Here is a 17,858-nt window from a genome sequence, read left to right as displayed (position 1 = left end):
GCTGCTGCAAATTTGTACTGTCAGCGATGCGTCCTAAGATGATTTTCAGAACTGCGAGTGACTTTTCAGCCTGAGGAAGAGCAAATTGAGTCCGGGGTTACGGACACGCCATACATTTAAAGCATATTTTCCCTCCATGGAACCTGGGGGGGGGGGGGGAATGTGCTTCATAGTTATGGCATGTTTGCAGGCAGAGACCGTGGAATCTTATTTAGTGAACCTTGTTGTTTGTCTCTGTACAGTGGTACCTTGCTTCTCAAACGCTTTGGTACTCAAACAACTTGGAACCCAAACACTGCAAACCCGGAAGTAAGTGTTCCAGTTTGCGAACTTTCTTTGGAAGCCGAATGTGCTCCATTTTGAGTATTATGCTTCCGTTTTGAGTGTTATGCTGAGGTCTGTCTCTTTTTGTAATTTATTTTGCATTTTTGTTTTTGCAGCTATTTTTTTGTGACTGTGTGGAACCCAGTTCAGCTACTGATTGATTGATTGATTGTGTGTCTGCAGTACATTGTTTATTGCTTTCATTTTATGGATCAGTGGTCTCTTTGGATAGTAAAATTCATGTTCAATTGCTGCTTTAGGGATTGTTTCTAAAAGTCTGGAACGGATTAATCCATTTTGGATTGCTTCCTGTGGGAAAGCGTGCCTTGGTTTTGGAATGCTTTGGTTTTGGAACGGACTTCCGGAACGGATTAAGTTCGAGAAACAAGGTACCACTGTATATTAAAAGTGTGCTAAGGGCCAAGCTACAAGGGCTGGCACATTTTGCAAGGTGGTAATTCACCTGCTCATTAAGTACACAAGCGCCAAGGACCCAAAGCACATGCCTGCAGTTACTGCTTAATGACTGAAACACACAGAAATTCATGAACTGTAGACTTGGAAGAGACCCTCAGCGGTCATCCATCCCAACCCTCTGCAATGCAAGAATCGCAACTAATGAACCCCCAGCAGTCGGCCACTGGACCTCTGTTTAAAAACCTCCAGGGGAGGAACGTTCATTTTCAGAGGGAGTCCAACGGCTCTTAATTCTCAGAAAGTTGTTCCTAAGGTTTCTCCTCTAGAAAAACCAAACCTATAGGAAACACACACCAATACGCCCCAGAGCGTTGGGCCTAATATAATCTTTTATTTCGGGTTCGGATCGGCAAAGACCCAGCAGCAAAAACAGGGCAGGCGGTACAGTGTAAACTACTAAGACAGACGGACAGCGCTTGGCGGGCGAAGGTCCTCTGAGGCGCGCTAAGAGAGCATTGGCAGCAGGAACGGCAGAAGGCTATGGCTTCTCTCTCTCTCTCCCTTGTCGTGGCCTGAGATCCAGGGGGGGCCGGCGGGGTGGGGGGGGGAGGCAAAGCTACTCCCTGTTTGAAGGGGGGGGGGAGAGAGAAGGGGAAAAGAGAAAGTTATTTGTTGCGGAATAACTACTGTATTTTTCACTCCATAAGACGCACCTTTTTCCTCCTAAAAAGCAAGTGCGTCTTATGGAACGAATTATGGTCTGTGCGTCTTATGGAGCAAATGTGTGGTCGATTGCTGGCTCCCTTTCTGCATAGCTGTCAACTTACAGATTTGAAAATAAGGGACCAGCAGCCTCGAAAATAAGGGATCAGCAGCCAAAATAAGGGATCTTGGAAAGCTTATTCAGAAATCCGGCACTGATGGAGCCATGCTGCTTTTGCTGCGACTGACTGGGTTTTGCAGGGGGTTGGACTAGGTGGTCCTAAGGGTCTACAACTCCCACCAAAGAAGAGGGGCAGACAAAACTGATGAGCGACGTCGAGATGGCAAAGCTTACAGGCAGAATTAGAAACCAGGAAGAGGACCTCTTTAATAAAGAATGGGGAAAGTTTATAATTTAGTTGAAAAGCTATTGTAAAGAGTTACATACATTGGTAGGATTGACAGAAAACTTGTAGTAAAAATTTGAACTATGGATGGACAAATGATTTATAAAAATAGAGTTATGAAAGGGATGCAGAGGGGGAAATCACTACATTAAGATGCTGCACTGGTTGGAAGGGATACTAAGCAGCACGTCGGGGCTGCTGTCGTCCTGGCGCGAGGAGTTCCATCGGCCCTTCCCCGCCCGAGAGAGAGGGAGGGAGGGACAGAGACACTCGCCCACGCTGCCCGCAAGCCTGGCATGAATCGGTTGCGGCGCCGCCCATCTGCGTCCCTCCCCATCCCCTCCTCTTCCTCCTCCCTCAGGCTGCCTCCTCAGCCGCTGCCGCCTCCGGCTTCCCCTGGCAGCGCAGCAGAAGTCTTGCAAGAGAGGGGCTGACTGCCCGACCGCTGCCACCCGTCTCCTCACAATGCGCCCCTGAGGGGGGAAAGGGAGAGACGGAGACGCGGCAGCTTGTGCGCGCGCTCTCTCTCTCGAGGCGGAAGACCCCGAGCCGCTGCTTCCCTCCAAAGCCGGGCGAGCGTGAAACCCGGGAAATTAAGGAACATCATCAATAAGGGACAGCAGCGGGACATGGCGCTGGGATAAGGGAGTTTCCCGCCAAATAAGGGACGGTTGACAGCTATGCCTTTCTGGCCCCGCTCCCTTGCCCAGGCCTCCATTTTTGAATGTTCTGCGGACGGAGGCTGTTTGTTTCCCCAGCGACATGGGACTGGCTGATTAGATTATCTGTCTGGAAACTGCAGAAAGGGCTCCCTTTCCTTTCCTAAAGAAGCTGCAGAACTGTGAGTTGAACCCCATAAAAACAGGATTTTTTCCCTTTGCAAAGTAAGCTCAACAACTGTGAGCTGATCCTCAAAAAAGGGGGCTTTCCCCCTTTCCTCCTCTAAAAACTAGGTGTGTCTTATGGTCAGATGCGTCTTATGGAGCGAAAAATACGGTGAATAGCCAAATACAGCGGCCAAATACCCCTGGGAAGCTAGGAATCCAGGTAGACTGCCCCTGGCCTTGGAAGCTCCATAAGAAGAGCCCATGGAGCCCAGCTCATTTCTGACAGGGGGGCCACACCGTTTGGAGCCCCCAATTCGAGGCATGGCCTCTTGGGGGACCCTGCGCCATCTGCCTCGGCTAAAGCTCAAGGGGCTCACTTTCCCCCCAAAAGTTAAGTAGCCCTGTGTCTGGGCTGGACCCCTTCGGACTGGGTGCAGGGAGGGGTGTCACGTGATGGAACGTGCCAGTGAGCGAACTCCAATCCCACACGAGACCCCCCTCCCGCGGTCCTGAATGGTAGAGCCCAAAGAGCCGCTACGGAACCGCTTTAAACAGTCACGGCTGGCCCCAAAGAACCCTGGGAACTGTAGTTTTCTCAAGGCGTGCAGAGCTACAATTTCCAGAGTTCACCGTGGAGAAGGAAGGATGGTTAAGCCATAAATCGCTCTGAGAATTGTGGCTCTGCAGGGGGAATAAGGATCTCGGCGCCCTGAAAACTACAGCTCCCAGAATTTTTTCTGAGAAGCTATTACTGTTTAAAATGGTATCTAGTTAATCTGTTGTTTGGTCTACCGTTATTTTAACTTTTCAAAAGTCTGAAATTTCTGTCAATAATTTTTTAATCTTTTTTTAAAAACCACTTTGCGGTCTTTTTCTCATTTTAAATCAAGCAGTTTTTATAAACTAAATAGTGCTTTAAAGATATGGTGTGAATGCGGCCAAAAGAGTGCTTTAGCAATCAATCATTCACAGGGAACTCTGGGAATTGTACCTGTAGGGGGATAAGAATAATGAATCACGAGATGGGAGGGACACCCCAGGGTCATCTAGTCTAACACCCTGCAAGAAAGGAATCTCAAGCTTAAAGAATCCATCCCTGGTGGCCATCCAACCCCTGCTTAAAAAATGGGACCAGATCTACTCCACAATGCTCTCCCTCCAGCTATTTCTGGACTACAATTCCCATCATCCCCTGCTAGCTCAGGATGATGGGAGTTGTAGTCCAAAAAAAAAAAAAAGATGTTTGGGAAACTCTGGTCTACACGGATTGGCAGCCATGGCTGTCTGGGGTTTCAGGCACAGAGTCTCTCCCCCAGCCCTACCTGGAAGTGCCACCACATTTCGAACCCAGAACCTTTCCCCTGAAAGGGTGACGGCTCTAGCCACTGAGCCACACCACCCTCCGGACACACTTACACTTCGTTGGCCTTGAACTGGCGGATGGCCTGCTTGGTCACCAGGTCCATGAATCGGGGGTCTTTCACTTCCAGGTCCCCCGGCACTGACAGGGTCAGCGGCTCAGAGTCAAAGAGCTGGACGGTCACCTGTGTGTCCGACGGCTTGCCTGGGTCCTCAGGGTCAGAAGTTTTGGTCGCCACCTTGAAGAAGAGGGGGGAAAGCAGATCAGTGGCTCTTAGCACATGCAAGCGATTCAGAAGACAGTTCCTACTGCACACTGGATTCTCGCAGCTGTGACCGGTGTTGCGTTCTGAAGGCAAAGGAAGGACTGGACCCCAATTAATACAATAGACAAGAGGCTTGACCAGCAAGACCCTGGGAGAAAGTGCGCATCCCACTCCCTGGCCCAGGTCGTTCTTATTAACGAAAGAACTTTTACACAGCGTTTGTAAGAACCAATCAGATTTCCCCTGAGCATTTCAGAAAATCCCCACGTGGGGACAAAGTCCGATCAGAGAAAGCTTCTTAACTACAAAGAACTATTTCCTATTTTGAGAATGCATCCATGTTTAGGCTAAATAAAACAGGAACCCAGGAGGAATGCATTTAGCAAACACCAGAGGTCATAAATAAGCAGTAAAAGGAAAGACAGGCATTTTACCATCTATATGTGAACTCTGTTTCCTGGCCCAGAAATCTACCTAAAGATTAACAAAAGCCACAACTTTTGGGTTGTGGAATGGGTTACTTCCATGTTTCGGCGGTCGCGCATGTGCAGAAGCGCTAAATCTTGCTTTGCGTATGCACAGAAGCGCTGAATCACAACCCACGTGTGCGCAGACGCGGGTTGCGAACGCTGTGGGTTGCGTACGTGCATCCCGCACGGATCATGTTCGCAACCCGAGCGTCCACTGTAAATTACAACAACAACAAACAACCACGACTAACAACAACAACAACAAACAACCATGGCTAAGCAAGGTTTTTGTGTTTGGACATAATTCCAAACCACTGTTAAACCATGGTCCGTAAGGCAACAAACCATGGTTTGCTGGTAGAAAACAAACCATGGTCAGTGGGCTTGGCTGCATCCACACATGCAAACAAACCATAGTTAGGCTGAGCAAAGCATGGCAGAGCATTATGGGCGGACTAGGCACAGGGGCAAGGAGATACCCACCATGGTGACCTGCAGAAGTTTGTCGCTATTCCGTGTGACATTGGCCAGACGGGACACCCAGCCAAACTGCTGGTTGAGCTGGTCCAGGAGACTGGTGGTGTTGAGCATCTCCTCCTGGAAAGCCTTGAGGATTTCGTCATATCTCCGGGTAAAGCGCTCCGCCAGTCGAAGGGCGTCCTCAAAACGCTCTCTCAGCAGGGTCTGCTCCGGGTCTGTCTGGGAGCAATCTGGGGAAGGTTTGGAGACAGGGAAGCAAAGGTCGAGGGAATAATAGAATCATAAAATTGTGGAGCACAGAATCTTTGATCAAAGATCCTTCTGGAAAGCGAAGGATCCAGAGCAAAACACCCTCATCTTTTTCCCCCATATAATTTTTACTGATATTTTAAAATTACAGCCATACCTCGGGTTACAGATGCTTCAGGTTGCGCGTTTTCTGGTTGAGGCGCACCGAAACCCGGAAGTACCGGAACAGGTTACTTCCGGGTTTCGGCACTCGCGCATGCGCAGAATCACGAAATCGCACTTTGCACATGCACAGAAACACTGAATCGCAACCCGCGCTTGCGCAGACACGACGCTGCAGGTTGTGAACGCTGCGGGTTGGGAACATGCCTCACACACGGATCATGTTCACAACCCGAGCGTCCACTGTATAAGAAATGGGAAAATTTACAGAAAGAATAGGAGAGAGAGAAAATATGCTAGGAAAAGAAGTATTATGCAGCCTCATTATGCATGGAACAGGAGTACAGCAGAATATGTTTGAGAATATTCCAAATATTTGGAAAAGAAAAACACCCCAGTAATTACCAATACATTGGCTGGATCAAACAAAAATGTTCATTTTAATTCCCTTGCCATCTTATCATGTGCACATCGTATGAACAGAGAGACAATCAGAATAAAATATGATAAAATAAAAGTGCATGGGTTTATTGTGTCTTATTGACTTGATTTTCATGAAACCCATACTTTAGCACAAGTGGAAACGACCATTTGTCCACATGCCTCCTTATGTGTAAAGGATATGAAATCAAGCCGTACTGCAATAAATGTTTTGTTTTTTTACTAGACACCCCAGTGAAACAATAAGGAATTGTCAATTAAATATTATTTTCAAAACCAATTGATCCAGAGCAAAAAGCTCAGCCAGTAGAGCAAGAGATGCTTTATCTTGGGGTTGTGGATTTGAGCCCCACTTTGGGCAAAAGATTCCTGCATTTTAGGGGGTTGGACTAAATGACCCTCATTGTCCCTTCCAACTTTCTGATTTTATGATGGCACAGACCCTCCACATCTTTGGCACCCAGAACTGGGCAATCCAGGCGAGGAAGAACTAAGTGGCCCATCTCCTGCAAAGCTACTCCAAACCCATTGCACCTCCTGACCCCAAAATTCAGGCTCTGTAAGAAAACTGTAAGAAAACTCTGTAAGAAATCTGCTTCATTGACAATGCAAAAGCCTTTGACTGTGTCGACCACAGCAAACTATGGCAATTTCTAAAAGAAATGGGAGTGCCTGATCACCTCATCTGTCTCCTGAGAAATCTCTATGTGGGACAAGAAGCTACAGTTAGAACTGGATATGGAACAACTGACTGGTTCAAAATTGGGAAAGGAGTACGACAAGGCTGTATTTTGTCTCCCTGCTTATTTAACTTATATGCAGAATTCATCATGCGAAAGGCTGGGCTGGATGAATCCCTAGCCGGAATTAAGATTGCTGGAAGAAATATCAACAACCTCAGATATGCAGATGACACAACCTTGATGGCAGAAAGTGAGGAGGAATTAAATAACCTTTTAATGAGGGTGAAAGAGGAGAGCGCAAAATTAGGTCTGAAGCTCAACATCAAAAAAACGAAGATTATGGCCACTGGGCCCATCACCTCCTGGCAAATAGAAGGGGAAGAAATGGAGGCAGTGAGAGATTTTACTTTCTTGGGCTCCATGATCACTGCAGATGGTGACAGCAGCCACGAAATTAAAAGACGCCTGCTTCTTGGGAAAAAAGCAATGACAAACCTAGACAGCATCTTAAAAAGCAGAGACATCACCTTGCCAACAAAGGTCTGTATAGTTCAAGCTCTGGTTTTCCCAGTAGTGATGTATGGAAGTGAGAGCTGGACCATAAAGAAGGCTGATCGCCGGAGAATTGATGCTTTTGAATTCTGGTGCTGGAGGAGACTCTTGAGAGTCCCATGGACTGCAAGAAGATCAAACGTATCCATTCTTAAAGAAATCAGCCCTGAGTGCTCACTGAAGCTGAGGCTCCAAGACTTTGGCCACCTCCTGAGAAGAGAAGACTCCCTGGAAAAGCCCCTGATGTTGGGAAAGATGGAGGGCACAAGGAGAAGGGGACGATGGAGGACGAGATGGTGGGACAGTATTCTCGAAGCTACCAGCATGAGTTTGACCAAACTGCGGGAGGCAGTGGAGGACAGGAGGGCCTGGTGGGCTCTGGTCCAGGAGGTCACGAAGAGCCGGACACGACTAAACAACAAGAAAACTGAATGGACAGTGGTGGGCTGGGGGGGCTCCAACCCAAAAAGAGAACACTGCCCCCCAAAGGGAAGTTGTTTTCATGAATCAAGAGGCAGCCTTGACCGACTCACCGACGTCCAAGATGGCCTGGCACTTCTCGCACTTCTCCCTCATCCTCAGGCAGCCGGCAGAATTGCGGCGGATCTCGCGGCACACCAGGCGGTCGTCCGCAGGACTGGGGGCCCCTGGCAGAGAAGGAGAGAGAGACGGTGACTCTAATGGCGGGGGCTTCTAGTCCCTCCCTGATGCACCTGAGACACCAACTGGCATCTTCCATTAAAGCCAAGGGGAACTGCAAGTATCGGAATGCTTTCCTCGCCCCCATCCTGATGGGAAAAGGGGGCTGCTGGGTGCTCAGCACCAGGCCAGCTGCCTTGCAAGCAGAAGGGCCCAGGTTCCATCCTCACTGGAGCTGGACGTATCTCCTGCCTGAAACCGGGGATGCTACCAGTCTGTGCAGGCAGTATTGAGCTACATGGACCCCCTGACCCAACTCATTGCATACGGCATCACGATACCGGTAGTTTCATTTCCAGTTCCTTTCCTAATGATTCCTAGCATGGTGTTTGCCACACACAGGGTCAACATCCTCATCAAACCATCCACTCCAACCTCAAGGTCTCATTCCTGGTTCATCAGTTCAGACCCCACGAGTGCAGGTGTGAAATTAATATTTTTTTACCCCTCCGACATGCATCACTTTGCATTTGTCAACATCAAACTGCATTTCCCATTTTGCCACCCATTCACTCCTTTTGCAGCTCTTGGCAACCCCTTTTGGTTCTAACCACCCGGGGCTCTAGATAATTTGCAAACAATTCAAAAAGGACAGGTCCCAATTCTGATCTGGGCTGGGGACTACTTGTCTCCATTATCCCCAACAAAAAGGACTTTGGGGGTTTTTTTGGAGGGGGGAGTGCTTTTAAACATTTTTTTCCAATTCATTATGGATCATTTCCCAATACTTTTTACCCTTTTACAAGTCCACCACATATGAAAGAACATTCCCTCTGCCTCTTTGCATCTCCAGTACCTATCTGATTCAGTCTTATACATTTAAGCAAGCCTAGTAAAGGTAAAGGGACCCCTGACCATTAGGTCCAGTCATGATCGACTCAGGGGTTGTGGCGCTCATCTCGCTTTATTGGCCGAGGGAGCCGACGTACAGCTTCCGGGTCATGTGGCCAGCATGACTAAGCCGCTTCTGGCGAACCAGAGCAGCGCACGGAAACACCGTTTACCTTCCCGCCGGAGTGGTACCTATTTATCTACTTGCACTTTGACGTGATTTCGAACTGCTAGGTTGGCAGGAGCAGGGACCGAGCAACGGGAGCTCACCTCATTGCGGGGATTCGAACCGCCAACCTTCTGACTGGCAAGTTCTAGGCTCTGTGGTTTAACCCACATCGCCACCCGCGTTGCCTACTCGGAATTAAATACCATCTGTAAATCATTTTCAAGTAGTTCTTCAAAGAATAACATGCTGTAAACTTCAAATCGCTTCTCCAAAGTTTTTCCCAGAGGTTAAATTAACAATTACACCCAGTACGTTTGCGAGCACAATTCAAAGTGTTGGTGCTGACCTTGAAAGCCCTAAATGGCCTCGGCCCAGTATACCTGAAGGAGCATCTCCACCCCCATTGTTCTACCTGGACACTGAGGTCCAGGGCCAAGGGCCTTCTGGCGGTTCCCTCACTGTGAGAAGCCAAGTTACAGGGAACCAGGCAGAGGGCCTTCTCAGTGGTGGCACCCGCCCTGTGGAACTCCCTCCCACCAGATGTCAAAAGGAACAACTACCAGACTTTTAGAAGACATCTGAAGGCAGCCCTGTTTAGGGAAGCTTTTAATGTTTAACAGACCACTACCCAGGGTAGCTGGGGAAAACCAGCCAGGTGGGCAGGGTATAAATTATTATTATTATTATTATTATTATTATTATTATTATTAAAATCTATATTAGGTCCTATATCGATTGCCTAGCAGGCAGGCAATTCTGGACAGGTGTCGGAGGCCAGACCTGCTCACCTGCCCGCGATCTCCACTCACCTGTCGGGAACCTCCCCAGGGAAAGCCCCGGCCACTGGCCCTGGGGCCCCTTCTGCACCCCGTCCATGAGCTGTTGGGTCATCTGGTGGAGCGACTGGAAGAGCTGGTGGAAGTCCTGGTGGGGTCGGTACTGGCCTGGGAAGGAGGGGAACGGGGACACATCCCGGGCCAGGCGGGCCCCTGGGAGGCGGATGCTGCGGATGGGACCCCAGAACATGTCCCGGAAGCCGCTGAAGGGCGACTGGAAGAAGGGGGCGAGATGCCCGTAGGCCTGGCTGCTCTCTTGGAAGAGGTCGTCCACGCCGCCCTCGACCAGGCTGTAGCGTTCCTCCAAGTTGTCCAACCGCTGCCCTTGGTCCTCGCCGGCATTCTTCAGGGAGTCAATGCGCTCCCCGTTGACCCACATCGTGAAGGGCGAGGACTGGTTCAGGAGGTCCTCCAGCTGGAGCAGTGAGAGCAGAGAAAAAGCCCAGAGCATCCGTTCAGCTTCTACACCTAAAAAGCCTGAAATAGCTCAGAACCGCCTCTCCCCATATGACCTGACCCACACACCCCCCAATATCATCTTCTGAGGCCCTCCGTCGTGTGCCTCCTCTTCAAGAGGTCCGGAGGGTGGCAACATGAGAGCGGGGCCTTCTCTGCAGTGGCTCCCCGTCTGTGGAATGCTCTCCCCAGGGAAGTTCGCCTGGCGCTTTCATTATACACCTTTAAAGGTAAAGGTAAAGGTAAAGGGACTCCTGACCATTAGGTCCAGTTGCGAACGACGCTGGGGTTGCAGTGCTCATCTCGCTTTATTGGCCAAAGGAGCCGGCATACAGCTTCTGGGTCTTGTGGCCAGCAGGACTAAGCCACTTCTGGCGAACCAGAGCAGCGCACGGAAATGCCGTTTACCTTCCTGCCAGAGTGGTACCTATTTATCTACTTGCACTGGTGTGCTTTCAAACTGCTAGGTAGGCAGGAGCAGGGACAGAGCAATGGGAGCTCATCCCGTCACAGGGATTCGAACCGCCGACCTTCTGATCAGCAAGTCCTAGGCTCTGTGGTTTAACCCACAGCGCCATACCTTTAGGCACCAGGAAAAAACATTCATTTTTAAGCAGGCCTTTGGTTGATCTGATTCACATCCTATGCCCTTTTAAAACATGGCTCTTTTCTGGGGTGGGTGGGTGTTATTGGGGTGTTGTTTTTATTCTGAATATATATTTTGTGGGTTTTTTCTGTGAACTGCCCTGTGACCTCTGGGTATAAGGCAGTATATAAACTCAATAAATAATAAGAAGATCAGAAGAGGCAGGCCGGATCAGGCCAGTGGCCTGCTAGACTAACATCATGAATTTAAAACAGCTTAAAAAGGTAAAGGGGACCCCTGACCGTTAGGTCCAGTCGTGGCCGACTCTGGGGTTGTGGCGCTCATCTCGCTTTATTGGCCGAGGGAGCCGGCGTACAGCTTCCGGGTCATGTGGCCAGCATGACTAAGCCGCTTCTGGCGAACCAGAGCAGCACAGGGAAACACTGTTTACCTTCCCGCCGGAGTGGTACCTATTGATCTACTTGCACTTTGACGTGCTTTCGAACTGCTAGGTTGGCAGGAGTAGGGACCGAGCAACGGGAGCTCACCGTCGCGGGGATTCGAACCGCCGACCTTCTGATCAGCAAGACCTAGGCTCTGTGGTTTAACCCACAGCGCCACCCGTGTCCCATAAAACAGCTTACAGCCATGAAAATAAGGTGGTTCCTAAAATCATTCCCCTCAAAAGGAACAGGTCAGGGTGGCAAAGAGGACGAAGTCTGTCTCTCCCTGGGGCCCCCAGAGGCGGAGGAACTACCAAGAGGGTCCGCTCTGTACCCAAGAGGGTCCCTCCATCCTGAACAAGGGCAGCAAATGGCCCACAGCCCCTGGACATCAGCTCTAAGAAGAAGCATCTTGCATTAGTTTAGAACGGGGCCTTCTCTGCAGTGGCTCCCCATCTGTGGAATGCTCTCCCCAGGGAAGTTCGCCTGGCGCCTTCACTATACACAGACCACTGTATTTTAATACTTTGTTGGAAGCCGCCCAGAGTGGCTGGGGAAACCCAGCCAGATGGGCGGGGTATAAATAATGAATTATTATTATTATTATTATTATTATTATTATTATTATTAGGGAGCTGCCCCATCCCCGTGAGATCATTCTGGGTGCCCTTTCCCGAACCTTTTCCAACTCTTCGATATCCTTTCGGGAGCGAGGCGACCAGAACCTCCAGCCCTAGGCTGCTTCTCCCCTTCAAAACCCAAAACAGTTTGCAGAGTCCGGGTACCTTAAGGACTTTCTTCCATATGCCCACCCCTGTGGACCCCGCTCATCACCTGAGGTCCTGATCCCTGGCCCCTGGCGCAACAAGGGAGGGCAAGGGACAGAGCCTTCTCTGCCCGACCCTGCTGCCCCACCTGGCCCCATCCAGATATTTATCTTTCCGTATCAGATGTTGCCCCGGTTCTCCAGGCGGGTTCTTGGGGTACCCAAATCACATGCTCACCTGCCTGCCGACGAGACCGGCCCCGCTGTGGCACGTCCGGGTGTAGAACCTCATGCAGGTCTGCTTCAAGCAGGGCTTGCATTCTTCCCAGAGGGCCAGCATGGTCTCGTTGCAGACCTCCTTCTCGCTCAGCTGTTTCTCAGTCTCCTGGGCAAGGAGGAGAGCCTCCTAGAAAAGCCAAACAGGGCTGTTAAGTTCTTTGCAAGAGGCCAAGATATGATAGCCATGTTCAAATATATAAAAGGATGTCACAGAGAGGAGGGAGAAAGGTTGTTTTCTGCTGCTCCAGAGAAGCGGACACGGAGCAATGGATCCAAACTACAAGAAAGAAGATTCCACCTCAACATTAGGAAGAACTTCCTGACAGTAAGAGCTGTTCGACAGTGGAATTTGCTGCCAAGGAGTGTGGTGGAGTCTCCTTCTTTGGAGGTCTTTAAGCAGAGGCTTGACAACCATATGTCAGGAGTGCTCTGATGGTGTTTCCTGCTTGGCAGGGGGTTGGACTCGATGGCCCTTGTGGTCTCTTCCAACTCTATGATTCTATGATTCTATAATGTTTGAAGACTGGGAAAGGTTGTGGAGGAAAGGGGTCCAGTTCACTGCATGTACGGCGTTAAAGGAAAATGTTATGAAAATGATGTATAGATGGTACTCAGCCCCCATAAAACTAGCAAAGATTTACCGCAATCTATGTTGGAAATGTAAAGAAAAAGAAGGTACCTTTTGCCATATGTGGTGGACCTGTCCCAAAGTGAAAGACTTCTGGGGAAAGACTTATAATGAATTGGAAAAAATGTTGAAATACACATTTATTAAGAAACCAGAAGCCTTTCAACTTGAAATAATAGGTTTGGAATCGCCCAAGAAAGATGTCAGATTGTTTTTGTATGCCACAACTGCAGCTAGAATTTTGCTGGCCAGAAACTGGAAATCACAAGAAATACCAACAGTGGAGGAATGGCAGATGAAGATGATGGATTTTTCGGAGCTAGCCGACCTGACCGGAAGAATCCGCGACCAGAAGGAGGAGGAGCACCAAGAGGAATGGTAGAAATTTAAGGATTATTTAGTTAAATATGTTAATTTAAACAGAACTACTTGTGAGTAACAGTTTGGCCTAGGATTTAAATATGTGAAATTGTATAATACTACGGATAGTATTTATGGTTAAGAGTATTTTCATATAAAGTTGACTTGTTCAATTAACATCTTTCTTTCTTTTTATTTTAATTGAACAAGTCAACCTTATATGAAAATAGCAATTGGAAAATTGCTACAATGAGTTACACGGAAACTCAGCTAGGGGGATTTGAGGAAGTCACCCAACAATGGTAACAAAACTGGAATTTTTACTGTTAGGATAAATGTTTGTTTGTTTGTTTTTCGATATTGTAATGTTTTTCTTGTTTGTTGTTGTGTTTGTTATAAATTTGGAAAACCAATAAAAAAAATTGGGGGGAAAATAAATGTCAAAACCAGCACCTTTGGGGGCGAGGTCAAGCTGTTGCAAGGTTGCAGTAATTTGACCTCACCCCAAAGGCGCTGCTGGTCAGCTTTGAGTTGCATCTTTTGCAAGAGTGGGGCGTTTTGGGGGAAGTTGTGCAGACAGACCTCCTTCTGCTTCTTGGTGTCCTCCAAAGCGTTCAAGATATCCCGGTGGTCCCTGCTGGTCTGGTCCATGAGGACCTTCATCTGCCGGACGCCGTTGATGGCATTCTCCAGCTCCGAGTCGACCAACTTGCTTCCCGTTTCAGACATCTCTGTGGGAAGAAAACTCGAACACTTCAGAAAACGGCTGGCAGAGGCAGAGAAATCGCTTCCCGTTTCGTGGGGTCATCTTGAAGGAATGGGTTTCCCAAACCCAAAACTGACTGTGCAGGCAGTTTGAAACTACACCAAAATCCCTATTTTTCCTTAGCTAAAATGCTTTAACTTGAGCTCTTGAGCCAAAAACCCAGCTGTATAAACAAGTGCTCAGAGCCCTCTCCTTTATCAGTTTGTGACGGCAAGAATGGCCTTGACTGTACCAGTAGAACAGGGAAGACACGTCTGTGCCTTATCTTATATCCTGGCCACAAAGGCACACAGACCTAGTCCGGGAACAGCACCAGAATGTGTTCTTGGAGTTGGTGACCTCTTGCTCCAAGATAAGAGTATAAGAACAGGAATATCATTTTATGGTCAGAAGTACAGGAAGGAATATCCTTTTATGGTTAAGAATACCGGAGCAGGAACATCTGTGATGTCAACCTGCGTGTATAGGCTGGCGTGGTTGGATTCCTGGGGAAGGGAGAGAGGGTGCCTGGAGGATATATATACTGCAAGTCATTTCTTTGGACTTGCTGTGGACCCACAAGTGCCTTTCTGCTGTTCCGGAGAGCAGAAATATAGAACTCTTTCTCTGAACCAACCCTCGGTGTCATTTGACTTCCTTCCTCCTGTCCGGGAGCAACGCAGACCCAATCGCTGAACTCCTATAAGTCTGCAGTCTCACATAAGAACGCCTATCTATTTGGAGGAGGAGTACCAGGAGGAATGGATGAAATCCAAAGAGTATTTATTTGCCCCATAGGGTGCACCGGCCCATAGGACGCGCCTAGTTTTTTGGGGGAGAAATAAAGGGGGGGAATTTATTTACCCCCCAGGTGCGGGGCTGGGGCGGTGGATGCCCAAGCTTCCCCCGACCCCAGCCCCCAGAACAGGCTGCTATATGCAAGCCTAGGGAGCCCGGCGGGAAGTCGCGCCGGTCTCCCCAGGCTTGCGGATCTGTCCCCTGAGCTTGTGGGGCTGGCGGTAAGGAGAAGCATGTTTAAATTTGTTGTTAGCCGCCCTGAGCCCAGTTTTCTGAACCTGGAAGGGTGGGATATTATTATTATTATTATTATTATTTACAAAATCAATGTAAAGAAATGGACTCCCTTGCAGGGTTTGATGAAACACTTGCAATTAACAAAACAAACGCAGAAATTATTATTATTAGTCTCATTGTTAATTTTATTGTTTTATCCTTGTTTGTAATTTTTTCCTTTTTTTATAATCAAGCAGCTCGTTCATGCAATTTGTAAACATACCATGCATCCCAGAACTTGGGGAAGCGGGGAAAAGCCACTGACTGGTGAGTTATTGTTGCCTTTTCCTGCCCTTTTTTTTGCATCCTGTCTGGGGCTTTTCAAGTGCCAACAATCATTCCCAAATCATCTAAATACACACAGAAGCAGCAGCCTCCGCCCTGCACCCCTGACCGCAACCCTGGCAATTTGGCAACCCTAGCAAAACATTGTGACCTCGCCAGGCAGAATTGATTCCCCCCACGAGCCCCTGAGTCACAGTTCTGGGAAATGACTTCATGCTGCAGGTGTCGAAATTATGCCCTTGGAGCCTAAAATTGGCAAGAACATTTCTTTTTATCCCTTTTTTTAAAGATTCTGGGCATCTGTTATGGATGCCACAGGACAGGTCTGATCAAGCCGCAGTTCCAGCACATCCTCTCTGCCCGCCCCGTATCCTTATCCAAAAATGAAACGCGCAAAGGAGTTTTTTTGTTTTTTTAGCAAACCTGATTGATTTGTGACTCAAATGCAAAAGCGTTTTCCAGTCCAGGGCTCCTTCGACTGCTCTGGAATGAGAAGCAGTTCCAGCACAGTCATACCTCTTGTTACGTTTTCTTCATGTTACGCGTTTTCAGGTTGCATCCCGCAGCGACCAAGAAGTACCAGAAAGGGTTACTTCCGGGTTTCGCCGCTCGCGCATGTGCAGATGCGCAAAATGACGTCACGCACATGCGCAGAAGCGACGAATCGTGACCCACGCGTGCGCAGACGCGGGTTGCTTTCCTTTCATGTTGCGAACGGGCCTCCGGAACGGATCCCATTCGCAACCAGAGGTATCACTGTACATTTCTAATAATAATAATTTATTATTTATACCCCGCCCATCTGGCTGGGTTTTCCCAGCCACTCTGGGCAACTTTCAACAAAGTATTAAAATACAGTACAGTGGTACCTTGGGTTACAGATGCTTCAGGTTACATACGCTTCAGTTTACAGACTCCGCTAACCCAGAAATAGTACCTCGGATTAAGAACTTTGCTTCAGGATGTGAACAGAAATCGTGTTCTGGCAGCGTGGTGGCAGCAGGAGGCCCCACTAGCTAAAGTGGTGCTTCAGGTTAAGAACAGTTTCAGGTTAAGAACGGACCTCCGGAACAAATTAAGTACTTAACCCGAGGTACCACTGTAGTCTGTTAAACATTAAAAGCTTCCCTAAACAGGGCTGCCTTCAGATGTCTTCTAAAAGCATGGTAGTTGTTGTTCTCTTTGAGATCTGGTGGGAGGGCGTTCCACAGGGCAGGTGCCACCATCTGCCTGGTTCCCTGTAACTTCACTTCTCGCAGGAAGGGAACCGCCAGAAGGCCCTTGGCGCTGGACCTCAGTGTCCGGGCTGAATGATGGGGGTGGAGACGCTCCTTCAGGTATACAGGATCGAGGCTGTTTAGGGCTTTAAAGGTCAGCACCAACACTTTGAATTGTCCTCTGAAACGTCCTGAGAGCCAATGAAGATCTTTCAAGACCGGCCACTCCCAGTCACCAGTCTAGCTGCCGCATTCTGGATTAGTTGTAGTTTCCGAGTCACCTTCAAAGGTAGCCCCACGTAGAGCGCACTGCAGTAGTCCAAGCGGGAGATAACCAGAGCATGCACCACTCTGGTGAGACAGTCTGTGGGCAGATAGGGTCTCAGCCTGCGTACCAGATGGAGCTGGTAGACAGCTGCCCTGGACACAGAATGGACCTGCACCTCCATGGACAGCTGTGAGACCAGAATGACTCCCAGGCTGCGCACCTGGTCCTTCATTTAAGAGGAATGCAGAGATATTGAAGTGCCAGCCTCTCCACCATTGCTTACTTACGTTTCAGCTCTTCAGGAGGAACAAGGCAGTGTCCGCCGTCCCAGAAAAAGAGGAGCCCCAGCAGAGGGAGCCATCCAGAAGGTGTCATCTTTTCCGCAGAAACAAAACCAGGTTCCTGAAAAGATAATGAAAATCATCAGGAAGACAGGAGGGCCACATCAGACAGTGTGAAGGGTTCAGGTACTGAACTGCTCATGTACTGTCATACCTCTGGTTACTTCCGGGTTTTGCCGCTCACACATGCGCAGACGCGCAAAATGACATCACGCGCATGCGCAGAAGCGGCGAATCGCAACCCGCACGTGCGTAGACGCGGGTTGCGCTCATTTCATGTTGCGAACGGGCCTCCGGAACGGATCCCGTTCGCAACCAGAGGTACCACTGTATGCTACAACTGCGGCTAGGATATTGCTACCGCAAAGATGCAAAAATATTGAAATACCAACTGAAGAAGAATATTAAGGAAAGCAGATAGAATAGGCTGAAACGGCAAAACTAACGGAAAGACTTTGAGAGAAAGACAACAGGGATTTCAAGAAGGACTGGGAACCATTTCTGTTCTATTTACAGAATCAATGTAAAGAAATGGA

General features: G+C 48.8%; 1 protein-coding gene across 1 annotated transcript in view; it reads right to left on the bottom strand.

The window, feature by feature from the left end:
- Positions 1-1,112: 1,112 nt before the first annotated feature.
- The window catches only part of CLU (clusterin), a 29,875-nt gene continuing 13,129 nt past the window's right edge, over positions 1,113-17,858 (bottom strand). The window contains exons 2-9 of the mRNA XM_083432682.1: positions 17,269-17,383; positions 13,975-14,123; positions 12,364-12,531; positions 9,848-10,289; positions 7,873-7,986; positions 5,256-5,482; positions 4,094-4,275; positions 1,113-1,364 (exon numbers count right to left, since the gene is read on the bottom strand). Of these exons, the coding sequence (XP_083288808.1) occupies positions 1,358-1,364; positions 4,094-4,275; positions 5,256-5,482; positions 7,873-7,986; positions 9,848-10,289; positions 12,364-12,531; positions 13,975-14,123; positions 17,269-17,383 (1,404 nt within the window). The 3' untranslated portion in view covers positions 1,113-1,357. The remainder of the gene's footprint in view (positions 1,365-4,093; positions 4,276-5,255; positions 5,483-7,872; positions 7,987-9,847; positions 10,290-12,363; positions 12,532-13,974; positions 14,124-17,268; positions 17,384-17,858) is intronic.

The sequence above is a fragment of the Podarcis tiliguerta genome (genome assembly GCF_965153285.1).
Source record: "Podarcis tiliguerta genome assembly, chromosome: 3".
In the NCBI taxonomy this organism is placed as follows: Eukaryota; Metazoa; Chordata; class Lepidosauria; order Squamata; family Lacertidae; genus Podarcis; species Podarcis tiliguerta.
The sequence above is the reverse complement of the archived record's forward strand: the minus strand, read 5'-3'. Positions and strand labels throughout refer to the sequence as shown.